Source organism: Sciurus carolinensis, chromosome 6, assembly GCF_902686445.1.
Source record: "Sciurus carolinensis chromosome 6, mSciCar1.2, whole genome shotgun sequence".
NCBI classification, from domain to species: domain Eukaryota; kingdom Metazoa; phylum Chordata; class Mammalia; order Rodentia; family Sciuridae; genus Sciurus; species Sciurus carolinensis.
In genome coordinates, this window is record NC_062218.1 from 159,838,357 (window position 1) to 159,860,418 (window position 22,062).

The 22,062-nt window shown below is 48.5% G+C and overlaps 1 protein-coding gene across 3 annotated transcripts; it reads left to right on the forward strand.

The window, feature by feature from the left end:
- Nucleotides 1–8,463: 8,463 nt before the first annotated feature.
- Nucleotides 8,464–21,159, forward strand: Bnip1 (BCL2 interacting protein 1). Of its 3 annotated transcripts, XR_007109176.1 has the most exons (7): nucleotides 8,464–8,571; nucleotides 10,180–10,272; nucleotides 13,386–13,477; nucleotides 15,767–15,868; nucleotides 16,534–16,652; nucleotides 19,620–19,986; nucleotides 20,292–21,159. XR_007109176.1 is itself a non-coding variant. In XM_047556539.1 (6 exons), the coding sequence occupies exons 1-6, from the start codon at nucleotides 8,488–8,490 to the stop codon at nucleotides 19,814–19,816; spliced, it is 687 nt and encodes a 228-aa protein (XP_047412495.1). In that variant the 5' UTR covers nucleotides 8,464–8,487; the 3' UTR covers nucleotides 19,817–20,132. The 3 variants fall into 3 exon arrangements, 2 of the variants coding, with proteins under 2 accessions (XP_047412495.1, XP_047412496.1); XM_047556539.1 differs by lacking the exon at nucleotides 20,292–21,159 and having other exon boundaries at nucleotides 19,620–20,132; XM_047556540.1 differs by lacking the exons at nucleotides 19,620–19,986; nucleotides 20,292–21,159 and adding an exon at nucleotides 16,830–19,613.
- Nucleotides 21,160–22,062: the final 903 nt, after the last annotated feature.

The window sequence follows — 22,062 nt, forward strand, 5'->3', positions numbered from 1 at the left end:
TATCTACAGAAGGAGCATCCATACATACAAATGTTATTTTGCTGTTCCTCTAGTTCGCTTCCATAGTAGATAAGTTGGTGGCCATTTAGGTGTCTGTAAATCTTTTATTTCTGCACTTAATGTAGGAAATTTTAATATATTTCATTTTAGTAAGCTATTGATAAAATAGTTTTTGACTTTGAAAATTAAAGTTTATTTAGCTTATTGTAGTATACTTCCACCAAACAACCAAAATACAGATTATTTTTATTGTATTATGTATATATATATGTAAAGAAAGAAAAAAGCTAAAAATATCTAATTCTTTAGTTGCCACTTTTCCAATTGATGTATTATTGTGCATGTAATATTTTCAAAGATCAACACAAGCTTAAAACAAAAAATTTATAGATTTTTATATTTTTGTACAGGTATTTTCAAACTAGCTTCTTCAGACTTACATGTGACTTATTCTTCTATCGTTTCTAGAATTGAGAAACATTAACACATTTAGTTTTTAGGTGCTCTTTTTTGCTCACATAAAATGGCTTCACTAGTCGGTGTTTTAACTGTTCAAGCTTTACCTCTTGAAAAATCTCTTACTTCAAGGCAGCATTACACCCTTCCCCACAGATTTTTCCTTCCTGTCTCTCAGACTGTTCTTTTTTCAAATCTTGTATTTGGAACTCTGAAAACTGGTGGCTTAAACACTGTATTTAAAAGAAAAAAAAAACAAATATTTAGGGAAAAAAAAAAAAAAAAAAAAAACCCAAAATTTAAAAAACGTGAGAATTTCAGATCTACCTACTGAGAAAGTATCTTTTTCTCTGTTCCCCGTTACAGAATATGTTCCTTAATTATAGTCGTCTCCCTGGTCCATTCCCTTTCTTTCACTTTCCTGCCCTCCCCGTTTGTAAGCCATGGCACATGAGGGTTCCATCTGCAACACACAGGAACAGCCAGCTCTGTTGCTTGCTTGCTCCTCTGACACTGCGAAACGTGCGGGGCTGAGAAGGACTGCTAACACACACCTTAGCTGCACTGGTGACAAGATCTACCATGCTGGTGAAAACGCACCTGTAGTGCGTCCAGGAGAAGCGGATGATGAGCTCAGGTCTGATAGAAGGCGAGTTCATCATGTTGGGTTTTTCCTTTAAGGTGGGAGAAGGCAAAGCACAGGTTTGCACCTGGGAGGTATATGAAGTCCTGACAGAGGGTGTCTGGTAAATGGACCAGATATATTTTGTTCCAGAACATGGCAGTTTTGCAGTCAGGTGAAAATCGCTTCATGATGCGATTCAGCTGACGAGGTTGATAAAATCACCCCTTTCTAGCTGCTGTCTTAGGAATTCTGGTTTTTGATACTTTTTTCCTGTCTACAAACCAGAATTTGATTTTTAGGTCTTGCATTTCAAAAAAAAAAAAAAAAAAAAAAAAAAAAAAAAAAAAGACTTTGAATCTGTTTAGTAGATTCCATACCCTTGCATTTCAGTGTTTTATATGTACTACTTAAGTTAAATAGTTAAAAGCTTTTAAATAGTTGAGCTTTTTAATGTTGACACTTTATTTTGTATCTATTTATATTTGTATGTATATCTTAGAAAAGCACTTTGTTAAAAAAAATTGCATTTTATATGATTCCTGCCATTTGCTGCTAAATCTGGGCTGGTCAGAATGCTGCAGCGATACTTGATCTAAATAAAAACCTGGCAGTAAAATGTAGAGTGAAAGTTAAATCCTCTTGCTGTTTTAACTTTATCATAAAGATGACATAGGCAAGCTGTGCAGCTTTACATTTTAACCAGGGGACTCTGTGGCATTTAAACCGTCTAGAAATGGTTGTACTTTAATGCCAGTAATAATCTGCTTCCTCTATTGTCATTAAAATATGTATGTTTAGTGTATCACACAAACCAATCTTATAAGGTAATGTAAAAACCCCAACAGTTGTACATGTTCTGTTTTTGAAAATTGTGGCGTGTATTTTTGGGTGAAGATCATTAGAGAAGATCTCTCTAAAGGTTTTCTGTGTTCATACATGGTATACAGATTGCTCATAATGAAGTCCAGAATCTTACTTTAAGTGAAGGCATTGTGAATTCACCTCAAATAAACCCATTGTTCCAAAAGCAATGATAAACTTTGACTCTAGTACTATTATGACTTTCAGAAGACAACAGCAACTTTCTTCCTAGTTTCAGACACACTGGATTCCTCGCCGTTTGTCTCCCTGTGAAAGCATGCTGTGGCGTTGCTCTCGTTACGATCTGTCGGAGTGTTGAGTTGGGTGCCACACCTCCTCAGTCAGTACGATTGCTTGTGTTACTGTACCATGTATGATTCTTGTCCTTTCCTCTACCCTCCATGACAGATTATGATGTGGCTTTCTATTGTGCCTTACTTGTACATTTACAACTCAATGTCTCCATTCCCTTCCACTTTCTAGACCTTTGACCTTTTTTGGTAAGAGAATCCGAGCTATTACAAAAGCATCATGAAGGATTTTCAGATGGGTATGGTTTCATATTCCCACTCTTTATAGTTATTTTATATTTGTATGAAAGACCAATTTTAAATGGTCTTTGCATATGAGGGGGAAAGAGTAGCGTAACTTCACTCATCCCTTTTCTCTGACTTTCATGAATTTGTCATACATCTTCCTTCTGATGCTTGACTAGATTTGCGTCTCAGCAATAGTCTGCATTTAGAGAAAGGTGTGTTCACTTCATCCACTTTCATTTTCCAGAACTTTTTAGGAGAAGAGTTCCCATTTTGTTTGTTTTATACAACAGATGACAAGTCTCTTTAAAAGAAACAGAAGAACAGTACTTTTGAAATACAATGCTGTTAGTTTGGATTTCTTTTTTTATATATATAATATTCATACAGTTATATGATGTTTGCCTTCATTAATAAAGCTGTTAGTTTATTCACCAAAATGTCAAGAATGGATGTGCTTTTCTTTATTCCATACATTTAAAATATTTTAGCTGCTAAGATTTAGTTAACTTTGTAAGAAATGAATTCAAGTTGCCTTCAGCAGGAATTAACAAAAACTTATGTTCCCTGTCTTTATATAGTCTTCCTAAAATTCTGTTCAAGTATTTTCTAGTTAATTATGTAACAGAATGTTAGCATCTCTCCAAATCTTGAAACTTGAATTTTTGAGAATGCATTGAATTATGCTTTCAGTGTTACAGTAAAAGGTTTCAGTTATCCTTCTAGTGAAGTCTATTGTGGAATACCATTTCCCATGGAACTGAGGCCATTTCCACAACTTTGCACAGAACTGCAGTCTTGTTCTTCCCTTGGATCATGAGAAATAAGTCTCACACAGTGCCGTAATACTTGTGGATTCTTTTGTAATCTTTGTAATCTTAATAAGGGCATTATGAGAAGATGACTCCATGTTTTTTAATATTTCAAACACATTGGGATGTAACAATGAATGTCAACTGTAGGAGTGGCTGTTTCGTTTTACGGAATAAGCGCGCTGGGGAAAGACGAAGATGTACTACTGAGAGAAGCACTTCCACGGCAGGCGGCGCTATGTGTTGAAGCATAGTCCCCGCGCTGACCAGTACGCCGACTGAAATTGTAGAAAATACACCTAGGGACTGAACTATGCCAAATTGCCATTTTTGTTTAGAAAAGAGAGATTTGAAGTGGTCATGAGGGAACAGAGCCTCATGATGTCCTCCAAATAGTGTTTTGGAGTTGAAGACTTGGTGACAAATGAGCCCCGGAGTTGGGTATCTCAGTGCCAAGTTCGGGTGGACCAGGCTGCCTCTTTCCTAGTGATGTGAACAGTGGTGTCGCGAGCTGTTCCGGTGACAGGAGCGAGGCTGGTTCCTGTGTCTCGCCCTTCACCCTTTTTTTTTTTTTCCAGAACCAAATAACCGAAATGTGTATGTGTGCACTGCATCTGCCTCTCCACCCACTGTTACGACACTGTAACCCGCTGCCTGCTTCTGACCTTCTCTCCCCAGGGTTTGTCCTATAGCCTAGCCTTTGTAGTTGACAGTGACTCTAGGGCTGCCAGCACAGAAGTCACAGGAGAAGAGCCAGCGGAAGGGCAAGAATGCAAAGCATTCATGTCTACACTGTGGCAGCCTCTTGCATAGCTGCTTAGGATCCTGTTTGTAACCTATCATGAATATTCTGTAGTTTTGTTTATTTTTCTGTCCCCCCCACCCCACCGCCAACTGGAGCTATGACACCTTTTATTGGGTTTAGTCTTGTCTCTTGTCTAGAAAGAATTTTGTCTCACTGACGCATGAGCTGTTTAAAAATTATTCTCTTCAATGTTGGTTAATAGTTGTGCAGTCTTTCATTTCAGAAGAGAAGGCCGTGCCACGGCTGCCTTTGCTTTCTGTCCCCTTCCCTTCCCTGGCACTTCAGTCAGATACAGATTCATCAGTGTATGCAACACCCTTTGTAATTTAAAATAAAAAAAGATGAAAAGGTTTTGCATTGTTTGCCTTGTGTTTTTGCCCTTCCTCTCTCCTGCCTTTCCATTGCCTCCCAAGAGGACCATCCACTCCTCCAGACAGCCTGTCCCCAAACGGTTCCCAAATGCAGAGAGCAGTGAGCCACTGGCTGCCTCTCCAGGAGGTGTACAAGGAGCTAGGTGTTTTGTTGACACTTTAAGCTGAGTTTTCAACATTTCAGTGATATTCAGCTATGACATAGATTTATTGATATAAACTTCCGTGTTCTTATAGTTTAGGGCATAGTTTATACTTCATTCTCTTCAATTCGGGGGGCAAGTGATTTCTCCAAAATATCCTAGGTCTCCCCTGGTTTAAACGTTGGTGTTGGAGTGTTTAATCGTTGAGTCTTTAGGCTAGGCCAGGCATGTGCACAGAGCCTGAAGCCACCAGCCAGTGTGTCACCACTGTGGAAGCATGAGGTCCTGCGGTGACAGACCCTGGCGGCACTTAGCTCTGCCGGGACTTGAGCAAGGTATCAGGCTAGAGAGGGACTGAAGGGACCTCCCAGAACTCAGCCAGCTGAGCGGGAGGGCACGAGCGCAGGCCACAGGGCTTTACAAGAGACTTCACCCCAGACGACTTGACAGGCTGGTGTATTTGACAGCCCAGACCCTTCTTGCTTATTTGAGTGACTTTGGCATCATCAGGAAGTCAAGTAGACATGGCCTCCCATGAACTTCTGCAGGACTTTTCTCAAGACCACTGAGCACAGGAACCTCCTCATGGTCCTGGGAACATGAACTGAGTGAGCAGGTCAGTGCAGGCCTTAGAAAACTAATTTTTCTGTGGGTCAAATCCACTTAGATAAGTCCTTTGGTTGTCCCTCCTCACTGAAGGTGAATTTGGAAGGAGGTGAGTTCTTCAGTGACAGTGCAGTGAATAATTTGAAAGAACAGGAAGTTCGCTCACATCCCAGCCGGAAAGTAGAACATAGGAAGGTACTACGTGTCCTGAGGGGTGGGCTGGAATCCCAGCCTCTGATAGGGAGCTCTGCTGCTGCTCTCGGGGCCGGTGGGGCTGGGGCTCATGCCCACTTACAGAGGAACGAGCCCCGGCCCACCAGTCCTGCTCACTCCAGGCACGATTCATACTGCTCTCCGTTGGGCCAGGCCAAGTCACAGGCAGTATTTGGGGAAAGATGTCTGTGTAAGAAGGAAGTAATGGGCTTAGCATCTGAAAGCCAAAAGGAACTAAAAGCTCCAACCTAGCAGATGTAGTCACCAAAAACCAGTCTTGGGATCAGGGTGTAAAGGTAAGAGGCAGAGCAAAGAGAGTTGCAATAATCAGTGACAGTGTTTGCAAGTCACCAGATCGTGCACCCGTCCCTCAGCGATGACCTCCAGCTCAAGGGCATAGAATTGGGTCTCTGGGTGAGGAGGAAGTGTGCTGGAGTGGAGGAAAGGGGCGCTGTTCTGGCCAGCTGCTGCGGGGAGGGCCTGCGGGGCTGCTGGCTGCAGGATGTTCTAGCAAGGAGCGCCATAGAAGAGACTGCGCTCCCAGCCCAGCCGCCAGGGCTGGCTCGGCTTCTGTGTTCTCAATGAGGAGCTGACTTTTTTTTTCTTTTAAAAAAATTTTATTAAGGCATTATAATTATATATACTTGTGGGATTCACTGTCACATTCATACGTGCACACAATGCAGAACATAGCTGGGTCAGTGTCCTTCCCCAACACCTCCCTTCCCTCCTCCTCCTCCCTGGGCCCAGTCCTCCTCCTCCACTCTGTTGGTCTTCCTTCTATTGTCATGAGATTGCTCCCCCCCTTTTTTTTTGCCCAAACAGGGAGCTTTTGTTCAAGGATCCAAAACACTAGGGTGACTCAAAGAATCTCAAAGTGTTCCTTGAGAAGTTTTTTAATCATAAAATATTACCAGGAATAAACAGAAAATATACAAAGTCTAAATAAAAAACATTACTAAGGATACAGAAGAAAATTTGAACAAATGGAAAGATATACCAAGTTCTTGAACAGGAACAGGCAGAGCTACCAGTTTAAATTACATTAAAAATGTAATGCCTCCCTAATAAAACATAAAGAGGGTTAAAAAAAACCACGGACGTTCATGTGAGGGGAAAATAAGAGCTGGAAGACACTGGAGGAAAGGGATAAATGGGGTGTTTTATGCTAGTCAGATACTAAAACTCATGAATGGACAGGCCAGTAAAGCAGAAAGGCAAGTCTGGAAATAAACTCAACTATATACAACAATTTAGTATGGTCAGTGTGGCAGGCAGAACGGCCGAGAAGAAAGAGGGGCTCTGCCCTAAACGGCTGGAACCACCGAGGGCTCTACACATGGGTCCACGGGTGAGTGCATCTTCTGATGCATGTTTCAAAATGGGTAAAGATCTAAATGTAAAATAATGAAACCATAAAAGCACTAGAAGGAAATGTGGGGAAGGCCTTTCTAACTTGGACCCCAAATCCAAGAGTATAAATGAAGACCAATCAAATTCTATGTAAAACAACCTTCTTTAAGAACAGCGGCGATAAACCAATTTGAAATTCTAGAGACCCCCCCAAATAAAAGATTTTCAATTTATTTCTAAAGACTAATATATAAAAAGCTGCCAGATTCTAACATGAAAGACCAAGGATCCAATACAAAACTGAGCAAAGTAAAATACAGATAGCTTTGAAATAGGAAAAGTTTTTCTACTTTGTTCATGGTAAGAGAAATGCAAAATAAATGAAGGCTCTTTTTTGGGGGGGAATGCCTCATCTGATAGGTAAAGAAATTTTATGTGTTAACAGCTTGTTGGCCAGACCATGGGAGACAGGCATTTGTACCACTTCTTGGGTGGGAGTGTAAATCAACGTAACCCTAGTGAAGAGCAATTTGACAGGATGTCAAAATTTTGGAATGCACATGTACTTGCACCTAGCAACTCATGTGCTCTGGACAAGTCCCTGTTCCTCTCTGTCCTGTTTTTCTAACCGTGTAGAGTTATGAGAGTTAAGAGATGAGGGGAATGAAGCCCTTAGGATAAGGGCCCGGTACAAAGGACAGGGTTCCAAAGTATTGGTTAGTGAAACAGCAGCTGCAACTAGCTGGTATTGAGTTCTTAGCACTGCCACATTAGCCTCTGTATGCATTCTGTGGATTCTCTCACTTAATGAAACATGTCTACTGCTTCTCTTTGAGGTGTGGTGAAGTGAACACCTTAAAGGGAGGGTACGCTGAGTCCGCTAGGAACGCGGCTGGGTCAGCACATAGCCCTGCTTGTACCATACTACCAAAGGGGTGATTTCTTTTTTGGTGGTGCTGTGGATGGAACCCAGAGCCCAGGGCCTTGCACAAATGTGCTGTACCAAAGAGCAACTCCTACCCCAGCCCTCACAGGGCCATATTGGTTTTTGAAGGGACAAGTGGCTGTCAGTCAAGGATCTGCCATTTTCAAACTGGGTGATCTTGGGGTGGGATTGTATGTTTTGTTTTAATCCACTTTTGAGTCCATTTCCTGATGCATACAACGGGGGTAGTACCAATTTCAAGGGTGGCTGGGAGGATTAAGAGAGATGAACACAACTAGACCCTCAGGTCCTCAGGATCTGTGGTTGCTGAGGGGACGTGAAGAGCAAATGGGACAGGGTATGTGGCTCAGCTGGCCCCAGCTAGCCGGGTAAGCATTCCAAGGCCTGGGAATCAAAAAGGGCCTGAGGAATCCAGGAATGGGGTGGGGCAAGTGGGTGGCTGAGGGACTTGAGGCCAGCTAAGAAGCATGGACTATTTAAGGATCAAATGCAAGAGCGACTGACTACTTGTTCAAGCTTTGCTCTGACATTATTTCCATCAAAACTGTCAGGCGTTCTTGAAATTCTCTCTCTTCCCCTCCGTTTTATTAGGGCCAAACGGAGAGGACAGGCGACCGCCCCAGACGGGCCAGCCCGTCGTTCGCCGCTCGCGGCGCTCTATAGGGGGCGCTGCCCCGAGCCGGGCAGGAAGGAAAAGAAGGCGGCGCGAAAACGCGTTGGAACTTGGGCCCCGCCGCGGCCCGTAGCCGGCGTCTCCAACATGGCGGCCCCCCAAGATGTCCACGTCCGGATCTGCAACCAGGAGATCGTCAAGTTCGACCTGGAGGTGAAAGCGCTTATCCAGGTACCGGCCTCGGGCGCTGCGGCCTCCCCATCCCGCGGTGCTGGGCGCGGCTCCTCGGGGCTCCCTCGCGCCCTTCCCAGCGCGCCCGGCGCCTGCTCGCCACCCCCGCGCCGGTGGCGTCCCCGCGGGCAACCGCCGCCCCTCGTTGTGTTTTGTGAATGGAGAAATCGAGTAGCGAGCCCGAGGCGGACCGTGGCAAACCCACGGAAGGGCCGGGGGAAGGGCCGGCAGCGGGCACCAGGGGGCTTCGCCGAGCCGTTCGAGGGTCCTGGGCTGGGGAGCGCGAGCAGCCGACGTCTGGCGAGAGTGGAGCAGGAAGAAACCAAGAGCCTAAGCTGTTTCCCTTTGCGACAGGTGCCAGCAGACATCAGAGGTAGACTCAGGAGCCGGCGGCCCGCGGTGGCAGAGAGGGAAGGAGGGTCTGCCCAGTACCGCGCGCAGAGTGGTGCGGGGACGCGCGATTGAGTGAACCCCAGAACAAGAGGCGTGAGCAAGCGTTTAGGTGTCTCGAACTTCTGTTCTCCGACGTGTGATCTACAGAAGGCCGGGCCAATTTTAGAGGAAGAAATTTAGGGTTGGATTAACACAAATGAATCACCAGGGACTAGGCTCAGTGGTGGAGTGTGTGCTCAGCATGTGCAAGGCCCTCCGTTTGATCTGCAGCACCAAAAAAGAAAGAAAGAAGAAGTGACCTTTTCACGCTATCTGAATTGTGTACACCCCTCTTATACCCTTCTAGCATGTGGGTTCTTGTGGTTGCCAAGGAGAAAGAGTGGTTATAACTAGATGCATTGCACTCTTACCACGTTCCAGCTGCTCCATTAAGTGCTTTACACTGATATATGACCTCAAGGTGGGTACTGTGATGAGGATACTGAGGCACAGAGAACTTAAGTAACTTCTTAAGATTGCACAACCAATAAGTTCCCCCAGCCAGAATTTGCACATAATCTGGATCTAGAGTCTGCTTTAAAACCTGGCCCCAGTGATTCTGAATTTATTTTCAGAAACGAATTCTAAATCTACCCTTAAACATGTCTGTAAACACTGTGTCTTATAACAGATGGTTTGTAAAATGAGATCAAGTTAATCTTGTCATACTTTGCAGGAATTTAAGCATTCTGGTTTTCGAATTGGAAGGATCTAAAGTTACAGTATCACTTTCGGATGTCCATTCTTATTGGGCATGCAAGCTGCTTTATGTGTTCATACTGATTGGGCAATGCTTTGTTAAACTTAAGGGACTAATAATTAGGTCAGGGCATAGTTACGATTCTCTGTTCTTGATTTTTTTTTTTTTTTTTTTTTTTTTTTTTTGTGGTGCTGGGGATCAAATTCAGGGCCTTACACATGCTAGGCAAATGCTCCACTACTGAGCTATACCCCTAACCTACTCTCACATTATTTGTTCAACATTAATCTAAAGAGAGATGAGGAAAATGCGAGAGAGAATGGTTTTGCTTTTGTCACAGAGGGGAACAGCAGAAATGAGGATGAATTATAGTCAGGCCAACCTTAGTGGTCTGAGCCAGCTTTCTCACTGTACAGATGGTATGATTTCATTTCATTGCCACAGGAAAGGCCCATCATCTCTTCCATGTCTCCTAGGATATCCGAGACTGTTCTGGACCCTTAAGTGCACTCACCAAACTGAACACTGAAGTGAAAGAGAAGTTTCAGCAGCTGCGCCACAGAATACAGGTGAGGGCGGCTGCAGAACTGGGACGCGGAGAATGGGTCACAACAAGGGAGCTGTGTTCCCTCTAGCCTCTGCTTGAAAGCCGTCCAGGCCTTCAGACACCAGCTGGAGGGAGTGGTAAACATCTGGCCAGCTAGGTGACTGCTAAGCTGCTCCCCAGCGAGGGAGCAGTGAGTAACTTGAATGCAAATTGGAATTTTTCAACTTGAAAACCCTAAAGTCACTTCAACTATTTTCTCTTGTTTACTGCTCTCTCCAGCCCACTTGTTCTCCACCTCAGTCTGTCACCAGCCTCTCTTGCATGTGTCTTCCTGTTCCTGGAGTCCTGGGTCACATGTGCACATTAGGATACCTGCATTCAGGGCATGAGAAGGAACAGTTGGAGTAGCGTAGGCTTTCCACTGCCTGCCCCAGTGAGTGCCAGGGGAGTGGCGGGGTCTGCCCATCCCTGGTGACTCTGTAGGACCTGGTCTCGATGCCAGTGGTGAAGACTTGTGCTTTGTGTATGACGTCACCCAAAGCCAGCCAGCAGCTTTGTTGATGCTCAGCAGATGAAGACAGTCTGTTCCGAAGCTGGCAGAAAACCGGCCTGCTGGTTCGCAAAGCAACAGGGTGTTGTGTCCAATGTGGCCTTCCTGTGGGGGTCTCAAGAAGTTCAGTCCAAAATGTGTTGTTTTTTCCATAGAGTTACCTTTAGAATTTTAGCAGTCACTATACCTAGCTCATCTCTCTGTCTCCATCTCCAGCACTCATAATAACCATCTTAATTTTTGAAATATTGTTACTTTCACATGTTTTACATATGTGTGCATATGTGCATACAAGCTTACATAAAAAGTTTCTCAGTTATACCCACAGGTTACTATTTCCATTTGTTACTTATATATCTTTCCAGAATTTCTCTACTCAGATATTTAAAAAGACAAATGTATTTTCTTATTTCTTTTCCATTTCTCATTTAAAAATTGGACTAACTATAACACCACTTTTCTAAATTTACAATGTATATCTGAAGCCTTTCCACATCAGGAACTAGAGAGCTTCCTCAGTCTTTTTGTATAGCTGTGATTTTTTTTTTAGCCTTTTCTCTATCAAGGAGGATTGATTTGGATTGCTTCTACTTTTTTTTTTTCTTTCTAAGCTAATTTTTTCTTAAAAGGCCTTTCTTCAGCTCATCCACTATACCCACTACCTTCAACATGAGTATGTCCTTGTCCACGTAAGTATTTGCAGGCTTACCTAGTGTTTATTTCCTTCACTAATTTATATAAATTACCTCACTAATATATTTACGTATTTACTATGCTCCCTGCCCCCATTAGCTCCTCGGCACAGGTGTGTCTGCATCTGTCGAAGTGATAGGCACATAGCCAGTGAATGAATAACCCCACCCCAGTTCTAATCTGCATCCCTAAGCATGTACATGTTCTCTTCATACCTGGAATTATACAAGAGATTTCTGTTTGTTTGATGTTTTTTAGCTCTTGTGTCAATGTCTTTTTTGTGCATTTGCAACAAAATTGTGATACTAGAAGAGAAATGGTCATATATTATCAAAATACACTGTTCTACACGTAGTCGGTGTTGACTATGTGTCAATAAATGTCTGTGTGTTTGTCTTCAGATATATGGTTCTCAACCTGGAATTTGAGAATTACTCTACCCTCTTGCTTTTCTCCAGAACTGATGCTGGTTCTCTGACCAACTTCATGAGGAAATCATACTTTGCTCCCTCCCGTCCTCCCTGTGTCTCCTCTCTTCCTGTGCTTCCGTTCTTCCATTCAGTAATCGAGTGCCTATTATATGCCAGGCTTAAGGGATAAAGGTAGTGAACAGTACCAGACACAGTTTTGCTTTCAGTTTACATTCTACTAGGGAAATTTAAACAAATAATCATGCAAATAACTGATAATATTTACAAAAATTTTCGAATTCACAATTGATTATTTCTCCTTTTCTCTGCTTTAGCAGTATATGGGGAAATCAATTGGAAGGAATTTCTGAGCTACTGAAATAGTGAATACATGTTCCAAATTAGCATGTGCAAATAAGTATGTAAATAAATTAGTATACAGAGGAGCTTACAAAGAGGTTTTAGATCAATAGCTTGATTGAAACTGGAACTTGTTTCAATTTGTAAAGAAAACAGTGTGACTTGACATTTGAGGTATTGGGACATCCTTAATTACTGCGTGTGCTGTTCCGCTCTCTGAAGTTGGGGGGTCTGATACTGCTGGTTGGCCTGCTGCTCCCACTCAGGCTGCAGTGTGTGCTGCTGGTGGTGCTTCGGGCTGTGAGCCTCGCCTTCTGCGGACCTTACCTGGGAGGCTGCAGCCTGGTCCAGGGCAAGTCCCTCCAGGGGCTTTCTGCTTCTGCCTATCTCCGGGGATTAGCAAACCTGGGGGTGCTTTCTTTATTAATTTCTCTAAATTTGAACCCCAGATCAATGTGAGAGCAGCTCTCTGATTGTAAATGCTCAGGGGAGTCTTATACATCTCTATATAGAACCCCTAGTGCCCCCACCAAAAAGAAAAAAAGCAAGTGCCGTGATTTCATCTGATGGGCAGATGTTTTCCTAGACGTTTTGCCAAGGGTGTAGCCTTTCACGGGTCCTGGATCTGTGATGTTTCCAGTTCCGAGTCTCAGTCTCAGATGGCCTGAATCTTCATTTTTCTGTCCTTACATGAGCTTTCAAACTCTCCAACTCTTTGTAACCCATCTCTGGTGAACCCGAGCCAGTAGTTGGGACAGCATTTGGAAATGTGGCCATTTGAAATTCCTGTGCTGGGTGTGGGTCTGTGGCTCATCTTCTGTGCGTTCTCCCTTCCATCCCGGCCTGCCCTGGCTCCTAGGAGCGGGGCTGTCTCGGGCAGCGAGCCCTCTGGCTTGAGTTCACTACTCACTTTGACCCTAGGGATTTTCCTTATTTTTTGCAGCTTGGCTGTAAACTTAAAAAGATATGTTATTATATGTTCCCCATCCTCTCTAGGTATTCTGTTTTGAAGCGAGGACTTCAAGTGTCCTTTCGTGCCCTGCTAGGAAGAGAAGTCAGTGCTCTTCTGTTTTTGTGTTGATGTTAAAAATCATTTAACACAGAGCTGTTTTCTCCTTGAAGGAACTTGAGCAGTCGGCTAAGGAGCAAGACAAGGAGTCGGAGAAGCAGCTTCTACTGCAGGAAGTGGAGAATCACAAAAAGCAGATGCTGAGGTAGCAGGACCTGGCCTCACACCGGCCGCCTCCGGGTCTCTTGCTCTCATGAAGCTTATGCGAGTATTTGCCTCGTAAACCCAGGCCACGGTGCCTCAGCTGTGTGGTTTACACAGGGCCAAGTGTGCTCCCGGACCGGGACTCTCTGGTGGGGAGGGGAGGGAACAGTGAGCGGAGCTGTGCATGGTTCACAGAAGCACATTTAATGTCATGCTGTTTTTTATGTTTTTGAAACAAAATAAAACCCACGATTAATTTTGTAATATAGGGTCAATTTTATCCAAGAGAAATTGGTACTAGAAAAACCCCACTGGAAATGAATCTACTTAAGGGAACAAAATGTGGAAGGTTTGAAGGGGACGTTATCTGAAAACACTGACATGCAAAGATGTAAATGAGCTTGTTCCGTTCAACAGAATTGAATCTTAGTCCAGCTCTGTGCCAATCCTTGATTACAGAACTGCAACCGTGTGCTATTTTTTTAAATCATAACCTTTGTTCCTGTGTTTATTTATTTACGAGGTGCTGGGGTGACCCAGGGCCTCGTGTGCTAGGCAAGTGCTCTGCCCCTGACTACACCCCAGCCCTGAGCTGTCTTGATGTGAATGGAGGAGGAATAACTTCTGACCAGATGGTCTGAAGCGGCACCTCTCCCTTCTCATTTGACTTCTGTGCAGTAATCACAGGGGCTGTTCCTGCAGAGACCTGAGGGCTCCTCAGCTTTCCCAGGCCACCGGTCTTCGGGGCCTTCTCCCTGGAAGCCCTGCTGTGTCAGCGTTCCTGCAGGTTTCTCTGGGGCCCTGCTCCTTGGTGTTGTTTCTGAGTATTCCCCAGCAGTGTCCAGCTACGTGCCTGCGGGAAGGCGTTGGCTGGTGGACATGGGCCCGGGGAGGCTGACGTGAGTGCGCGGGGTTCTGGTGCTTGACACGTAGTGACTGCTTTGTGTCCTGTTACTTTTGCTTTCCTGTTCTACCAAGTAAACATAGCTCGTGAGCCCGGAATAGAGAGGCGCCTGTGTGAAGTTCAGCAAGCTACGCCAAACACCGCCAGCTTAGGACAGGCCCAGGCTGCGAGTGGCCATGCAGACTTGGAGGCCAGAAGGCTGCACCTGAGTGCATGCTGTTGGCCACTGTGGTTGGACAGTGCCTGGGCTGGCTTGTCACCCTGTGCGGCGAGTGTCTGCTCGCTTGTCTTCACCTGGAAGGGCAGGCACACCAGGGCCCTGCAGAACTCCTGCGAATGCTTTGAAGACGCAGTTGACGCAGGCATGAAATGGCGTGGCAGGTGCTGCGTGGGCATCCGAGAGCCCTCGGCAGACCTTGGGCGCGGAGGTGTTACTGGAAGCCACCCTGAGTTCACATGCTCTGCTGCGGTTTTGGATATTTCCAGGGGTTAGTACAGTTGACTTGAGCTGGTGCGTGAGAGTCCAGAGCACGGGTGTCATTCCCACAGGGGCACAGTTGAGATGCTAGGCAGGCGCTCTACCGCTGAGCTGTGTGCCCACTCGGCCCCACAGTTAGCTTTCCTGTGCTCTGTCAGTGAAGGCTGTCTTTCTGACCTCAGGGACTGTTCACTGGGTGTGAGTTGTAGCTCACACAGTAGGTTAGGCGAGATGTAACTAAATCATGTCACTGAGGCCCCTGCCGATGCAGTACGTCTGTGTTGTTGTTGACGGGTCTGTCGTCATGAAGAAGCGCGGTCTTGGAGACACACGGACGAAGCTGGGTCCTTGGTCTCTGCCTCCTGTGACAACATGCATTCACTGAGAGCCGAGGGGCAGAGACGGTCCTTCTAGGCTGGGCTGGGAAGATGTGTAGTAGGGGGCTGGGGCTGGGGCTCAGTGGCAGAGTTTGATGCTTAGCATCACATAAAAAAATAAAATAAAGGTATTGTGTTCATCTACAACTAAAAATATTTTAAAAAGAAACAAAAACGAAGTGTAGTAGGTTGGGGTTCTCAAGGAATGGCCGCACCAGGACACAGCAGTGCAGTACTGCCTTAGGTCACTTGATGGACCGGGGCCTTGCGTGCCCAGCTGGCGGGTGGAGGCGGCCCTGCTGTCTGAGGTGTCATGGGGCTGTAGACGGTGCCTGCAGATGGCACCATCCTGGAGACGGCCTCTGGGTCCAGAGGACCTGAGCTACATCAGTTCCCAGCGCAGCTGAGAGGCCGCAGTGGCAGGAGGTAGGGACAGACACCACACACCGCACTTGGAAGGATGGACCGCCGACGGCAGCGGCTAACAGCCTGTGGGGTCCAGGGCATCTCACACGGGCCCTTCTCTTCCAGCAATCAGACCTCGTGGAGGAAAGCCAATCTCACTTGCAAAATCGCCATCGACAACCTAGAGAAGGCAGAGCTTCTCCAGGGGGGAGACCCCCTGAGGCAAAGGTAACCCGCCTCTTGTCTTTCTGGGCTGGGGTAACAGTTGGCATGCTGTCTGACCCTCTGTGGGACAATGTTTGCGCTTAATGTATTATTAATGTAAGTAATATTTAAAGTATGAAAGAAGTATATGGTTATTTGTCGTAAACAAGTAAAATAAAGGAAACTCTCACTTGCTGATGAGCATAGCTGTGGTCGCGGCTCATAAACACTTGGTATACTGCCTCCCCTGTTATTTTTTCTTTCATATTTTTTACAAAGTCAGAATCGTACTATGTATAAAATTTAGCATCCTACACATCTTCCTTTTGTATTATAGCACAAAGACTTGTTTAAAAATAATGCAATAAACAGTGCCCGGTGTTCCATCGTTCACCAACCCGCTGTGGCTGAGTGTCTGGATTTTGAGTGTTGTATGCACTGCAACGTGGCGTCCTGGAGTGAGAGGCTTTGTCCACATTTGGGTGGTTCTTTGGAGGGATTGCCAGGGATGAGATGACTGTCCAGGCCCCTGTATGAACTGCAGCCTTCCTGCAGACGGCAGCGCTGACTGTTGCTGCCGGCACCGAGGGATCGTCTTCGACACCTGCTGATGTGATAGGCCAAGAACTGGGAGCTCCCTCTTGAGGGTGGCTTAGTTGACTTTCCTCCTCCCTCCTCTGGGCTTTTAGGAAAACCACCAAAGAGAGCCTGGCCCAGACGTCGAGTGTCATCACGGAGAGCCTCATGGGGATCAGCAGGATGATGTCACAGCAGGTGCAGCAGAGTGAGGAGGCCATGCAGACTCTAGGTAAGCCCAGCGCGGAGTGGGAGCTTCCCCAGGCTGCCTGCCCCACCACGTGTCCAGGGCTCCTCCACCTCAGCCCCCTGAAGCTTCCTGGCTTATGTGGCACCTTGCTCGTGAGGGGAGGTGACGTCTCGGCCCTGCCCTGGGGAGGTGCGCTGCCCCGGGCCCTCTGGGTTGCAGGTGCTGCGGACTGCCCCCAGGCACCGGCGCATCCACTGGAGGCATTTGGCACCCAGGCAGCACTGGGCAAGAGGCCTGGCATCGGCTCTCAGTGAGGGCTCGGTCCTGTGTGACCAGGCAGGCTTGGGAGTCGTGACTGCTGTCAGGACGCTCAGCCCCGTCTACAGCTGCGCTCCTGAGAGTTTCTGACTGAGTTCCTTTGCAGAGGTGCCAGTCAGAGGCTGCGGAACTCGGAAGGGGCACAGTAGACAAGGACAGCGAGCGTGGCGGTGTGGAGCCCCGGCCCCTTGCCTCGCTGCAGCCCGCCTTGTCACGTCCTGCTTGCTTTGAAGCCAACCCAGATGTCATCCACAAGTCTCTCAACTCTCCTCTCCAAAAAATAATACACCAGGGTCTCTGGGGAAAACAAATGCAGAACCACAGTGCCATCACTACCCAATATTATCTGTAAATCCCAACCATTTTATTTCTTCTTTTCACCTTTCAAACAGGAACAAAAAGAAAGCAAGCCTGTGTCCCAGAGCTCGCCTCGGGTGCTGGGCGCTGTTTGAGCACTGCGACCCAGGATGGACCAGGCCCTTGCCCCGTGGTGCACCATGGCGTGGGAGGGCTGGGAGCAGAACAGGGTGCAGGGGGAGCCGGGCCCAGCAGTGCTTCCGCCTGGGCGTTGCTACTCTGGCGGGGACGGGGCAGGCGCCGCTGAGGGCCTCCGGTGTGCAGAGGGGTCCCCTCGTGTGCGAGTGGTTCTTGGGCACGTTTTATAGGAGAAGTATCTAGTGAAGATGCTTCCTGCCCCTTATCATGACCGAAAGGCCTGTTAGGACCACAGTTCTGAAACAAGGCACGCTGGGATGGGGTCTGCAGCGGGATCGCGCGGGGGGCTGAGTTGGGGTGGCGGGTCCTGGGTGGAGGCAGGACAGCACTCCGGGATGCTCGTCGTCTGCTTCGGTGGCACGTCCAAATCCTCCAAAAATGAAGTGTATAAAAAGGAAGGCCTATCAAGGTTTACCTGTTTTTTTTTTTTTTGGTACCAGGGGTTGCACCCAGGGGTGCTCTGCCCCTAAGGCACATCTTCAGTTCTTATCCAGACTGGCCTCAGCCTCCTGAGTCACTGTGATTGTGTTGGTGTCCCCGGGCTGAGCAGTTTTCTCTTAAGTTCTTACCTGCATTTTTGAAAGAGGTGAAGAAAGAGGGCTGAGAGGGACTTTGTTCCCTGAGTATTTTTGCCTCTTATCTGTCATTTTCAAAATGCTGTTTCCTCTGATAATTTATTAGCTTAATTTGGTGAAAAGTTAAAACACGTGACTTGGTTAAAGGAAAAGTACCATCCTAGCGCTGCTGGATAGAAACGTAAGGGGAGCCAGGCATGAAACCTTAAGTGTTCTAGCAGGTACACGTATTCGGTAAAGAGAAGCGTGAAATTAATTCAAGTGACTTACTTCAGCCATTATATGTGAAATAGTCCCATGTCATCAGGCAATTAATAGTAAAATTATTGAAAAGTCACCACTCAGTATCCATGAGGGACTGGTCCAGGAACCCCATGGACATCAAGATCCGAGGATGCTCAGGTCCCTTCTGTAAAATGGCATCGTATTTGCAAACCCCCCCGCATGCCCCTGTGTGCTTTTCGGCATCGCTGATGACTTGTGATGCCTAGCACAGTGTGGGTGCCATGCAGGTAGCCATTACGCGGTGTCGTTCGGGGGAGCAGACAAGGAGGTCTCTTCGTGTTTACAGGTGCGTTTTTTCCACAAGTTTTCATTTGAGGTGGGTGGAAGCCCCGGGTGAGGAGCCTGTGGACGTGCTGGACTTGCCTTCCCTCCTGCTGTCTGCGACCATGCGTGTGTTCACACTTACAGATCTCAGTTGGGATCAGCCACATTTGTATGGTCAGGCGCCTGAGGGTGCTGCGGCTGCTGTGTGGTGGGAGCAAAAGGTGCCATCTGAGTAGACAGACAGAAACTGCAGCGCGTTCTCCTGAGAGGCCGGAGACCCCTGGCCTTCCTCCTCCGGGCCCTCCCCAGAGCCCACCTGGCTTCCCGTTTCTCGTGTCCCTGGCGCTGGCTCCTGCCCAGGCGCAGCAGCTCACGGCCCTGTCTGCCCTTGTGGCACTCATCAGTGGATGTTCCGAGGACGCCTTGCCAGGCTTTGCAGGAGAGACTGGCCAGGCGGACCTTCTCCCCGTTGTGGGGCCCACAGTCTGCACTCAGGACTCCTGGCTCAGGGAGCCGTGGTTATCCCCCAGGCTGGGGCACAAGTACAAGTGTTCGTTCCGTCTTGAGAGCTGCGGCCAGTGGCCCAGCACTGAAGGGCTGGTGCAGGGGGTGCTCTCGCCAGCACCCAGGCTGTCCTTGCCTTTGTGTGACCTGCAAAGAGCGGGTCTGACCTCAGGTGTCCTGGGGGCCACAGCTCACCGGTAGAAGGTACCAGTGCCCCCCGCCTGTGAGCAGCCTCACAGCACCTGTCCGTGGTCACCTGGTTGGTCTGGTGGCTGGCGGGTCTTGGCAGAGCCTGTCTGCTTTGGAGAGCTGAGTTTGGTGCTTAGCCAGCCCCTTGCTGCCCTTCTCCCTGCCTGTGTCCACCTTCTAGACCCCCGAGCAAACGCCATCAGCTGGCTGGGGCCTGGGAGGAGCCTTTCCTGCCAGGGCCTTGTTCCCTGCTCGCTGAGGGGCCGTGGTGGCCTGCCCTGGCTCAGCGCAGTATGTCATATTGGCAGCCAGCCAGCAGCAAGCCCCTGGTCACCTGCGCTGAACAGTCTGAGTCAGGCCCCTGCCTCTTGTGTTTCAGTCAACTCCTCCCGCACCATCCTGGACGCAAATGAAGAGTTTAAGTCCATGTCGGGCACCATCCAGCTGGGCCGGAAACTCATCACGAAGTACAACCGCCGGGAGCTGACCGACAAGCTCCTCATCTTCCTCGCGCTGGCCCTCTTTCTTGCTACGGTCCTGTACATCGTGAAAAAGCGCCTCTTTCCTTTTTTGTAATGTCTGAGGGGCCGGCTTTGGCTCTTCTTAGGCTCCTGTTTCAGAACCTTCTAGGCCGAGCTCCAGCCAGGCTGCCCGACTGAGCCAATCTCACCTGCTTCCGTGCTCAGTGGGTCAAGGAGACTCGGCTCCCGGCTGCCTGCGAGACACAGGGACTCAGGGCACTGCAGGTGACCACCCTGGGAGCACTCGGACCCACTCTGATGCCCCTCACTCATTGAGGCTTGATGCCCAGTCTGGTGGGGGACGAGCGAAGAGATGGGAAGAAGGTGACGTAAACTCCTGTCACTCCTTGAATAAACCTGACTTCTCAGCAGAACGCGGTGTCTGGTTTCAAGGGTTCCCCTGGGAGGTTTCTGCGCCTCCTCTCTGTCCTGCTTCTCAGACATGGAGTCACATCATCTGGTCACCTGCTCAGCAGACACGGGTGGGCAGCTGCGGCACGCTGCGACCTGACACTGCTGTCCTTACACAGGTTGGTGAGAGGCGTGGCTGCCCCCTGGAACGGCACGAGCGTCTGTAGGAGGGGTGCCAGCCTGTCCAGCGAGGCGGCTCCTGCTGACGTCTGAAAAGCTGGAGGTGCGGCTGTCTCCACCACAGCAGCCTGGCCGGCCCGGGCTGGGCAGTGACTGCCACCGGCTGACCCCTTTCTCTGAGATCCAGACCAGTGTAAGCAAGGGGAGAAGCCACTTGGACCTGAGTTCTGCCATGGCCGGGGGCAGAGCCCGGGCCTGGCCAGCCCTGGAGGGCCAGTGTCTTCTCGTGCAGGCGGCCTGGTCGGCCTCACTCTCGAAGTTCCCCTCCCCACACCCACAGCCCAGGGGGCCTGGAGCGGGCGTGGAGGAAGGAGGGTCAGGGAAGAGAACATGGATTTTGGACCTTGGTTGAAGCGCTTGGTGTTGAGTTTGGGGCTCTATTATTGAGTCGATACATGACCATGAGTGAGTTACCTTATGTAACAGCCTCAGTTTCCCCATTTTAAAGCAGGGTTGATCGTTCATATACACCTTGGTAGAGTCAATTGAGAATCAACAGATAACGTCAGGAAGCGGATGTAGACCCCTTTATGACTGGACCTCCTAAATGCTGCCACCCAGGGCTCTGGGCCCTCAAGTGTCCTACAGCACACAGCCCATGGGCTTCCGAGTAGGTTCCGAGTTGGTGTGTTGTGTGTTTCCGTGTTTTAGTTACTTGTGGTCAACCATGATCTGGAAATACTCGATGGAAAGTTCTGGAAATGAATTCGTAAGCTTTGAATTGCAGCTGTTCTGAGTGGCACGATGGACTCCGCCATTCTGCTCAGTCCTTCCCAGGATGTGAGTCGTCCCTTTGTCCAGCAGGCCTACCCCCTGCATGCTGCCCTCCCATTGGCCCCTTAACGACCTTCTCAGTTGGCAGATGACTGCTGGGGAGTCACAGTGCTGGCACGTGGGGCCTGTGCTGCTCAGCATCTCAGTGTCCACTAGGGGAAGAGCCCTCTGAGGGGCTCCTGTGTTGACCACTGAGATGGAAATGCACACTTTACATAGATCGTCCATAACTCCTGGCCCCAAAAGACATTCGGCACAAACCATAGACATGTGTCTCTGTGGGCCCTGTCTCCTGGAAGGAGGCCTGTGTGGCCAAACAGGCCACTCGGGGACTAGGGCCCTGCCCTGTCCCCTGGAGGAGCCAACATGGCGCGTGGGGCCTGGGCCCCCCCCTCCTCTCCTGTGTTCCGGGAGTGGGATGTCTGGGGTGAGACAGTTCTCCCGTGTCTTGAAACTCGCCTCTGTTCGCAGGGTCGTTTCCACTGTTCCCAGCTTGTAGTCTGCCACCCAGGCTAGTAACTGCCCACGCTAGGCTCCACCTTCAAGGTGCCCGGCAGCGCTACCTGCCAGCATATGAAGGACAGCGGTACACGCAGTGGGGACGGAGCAGCTTCCCTGTGACAGGTGCTCCATCTCCCACGTGAAGCTCTCTCCTCGGACCTTGGTGCACAGAGTCCAGCCCTTTCCCATCGCTCGCTGATGCTGACCTCCAGGTTGGCACTGGGTTCGGAGAGGGTCAAATCAAAGCTGAGGATAAAGCGCAGTGGGAAGTGCCTGCTCATTCCCGCTGGAGTGCAGCGATGGGCGGCGGATGGGGACCCCGGTCCAGTGCCTCGCTTCCCAGCTTCCGCTAGTCGTCAGGGTCCTTGCGGCGAGGGACGTGTGGCTCCGTCCTCCCGACATCGCTCCCTGTGACCTGTTACTCCTCCTTTACTT

Bases quoted from the DNA above. Each gene is read 5' to 3' on its own strand.
- Bnip1 (XM_047556539.1), top strand. From the start codon at position 8,488: ATGGCGGCCCCCCAAGATGTCCACGTCCGGATCTGCAACCAGGAGATC. The intron at 8,572-10,179 runs GTACCGGCCTCG...CATGTCTCCTAG, and splicing joins AGGTGAAAGCGCTTATCCAG to GATATCCGAGACTGTTCTGG. The intron at 16,653-19,619 runs GTAAGCCCAGCG...CTTGTGTTTCAG, and splicing joins GGAGGCCATGCAGACTCTAG to TCAACTCCTCCCGCACCATC.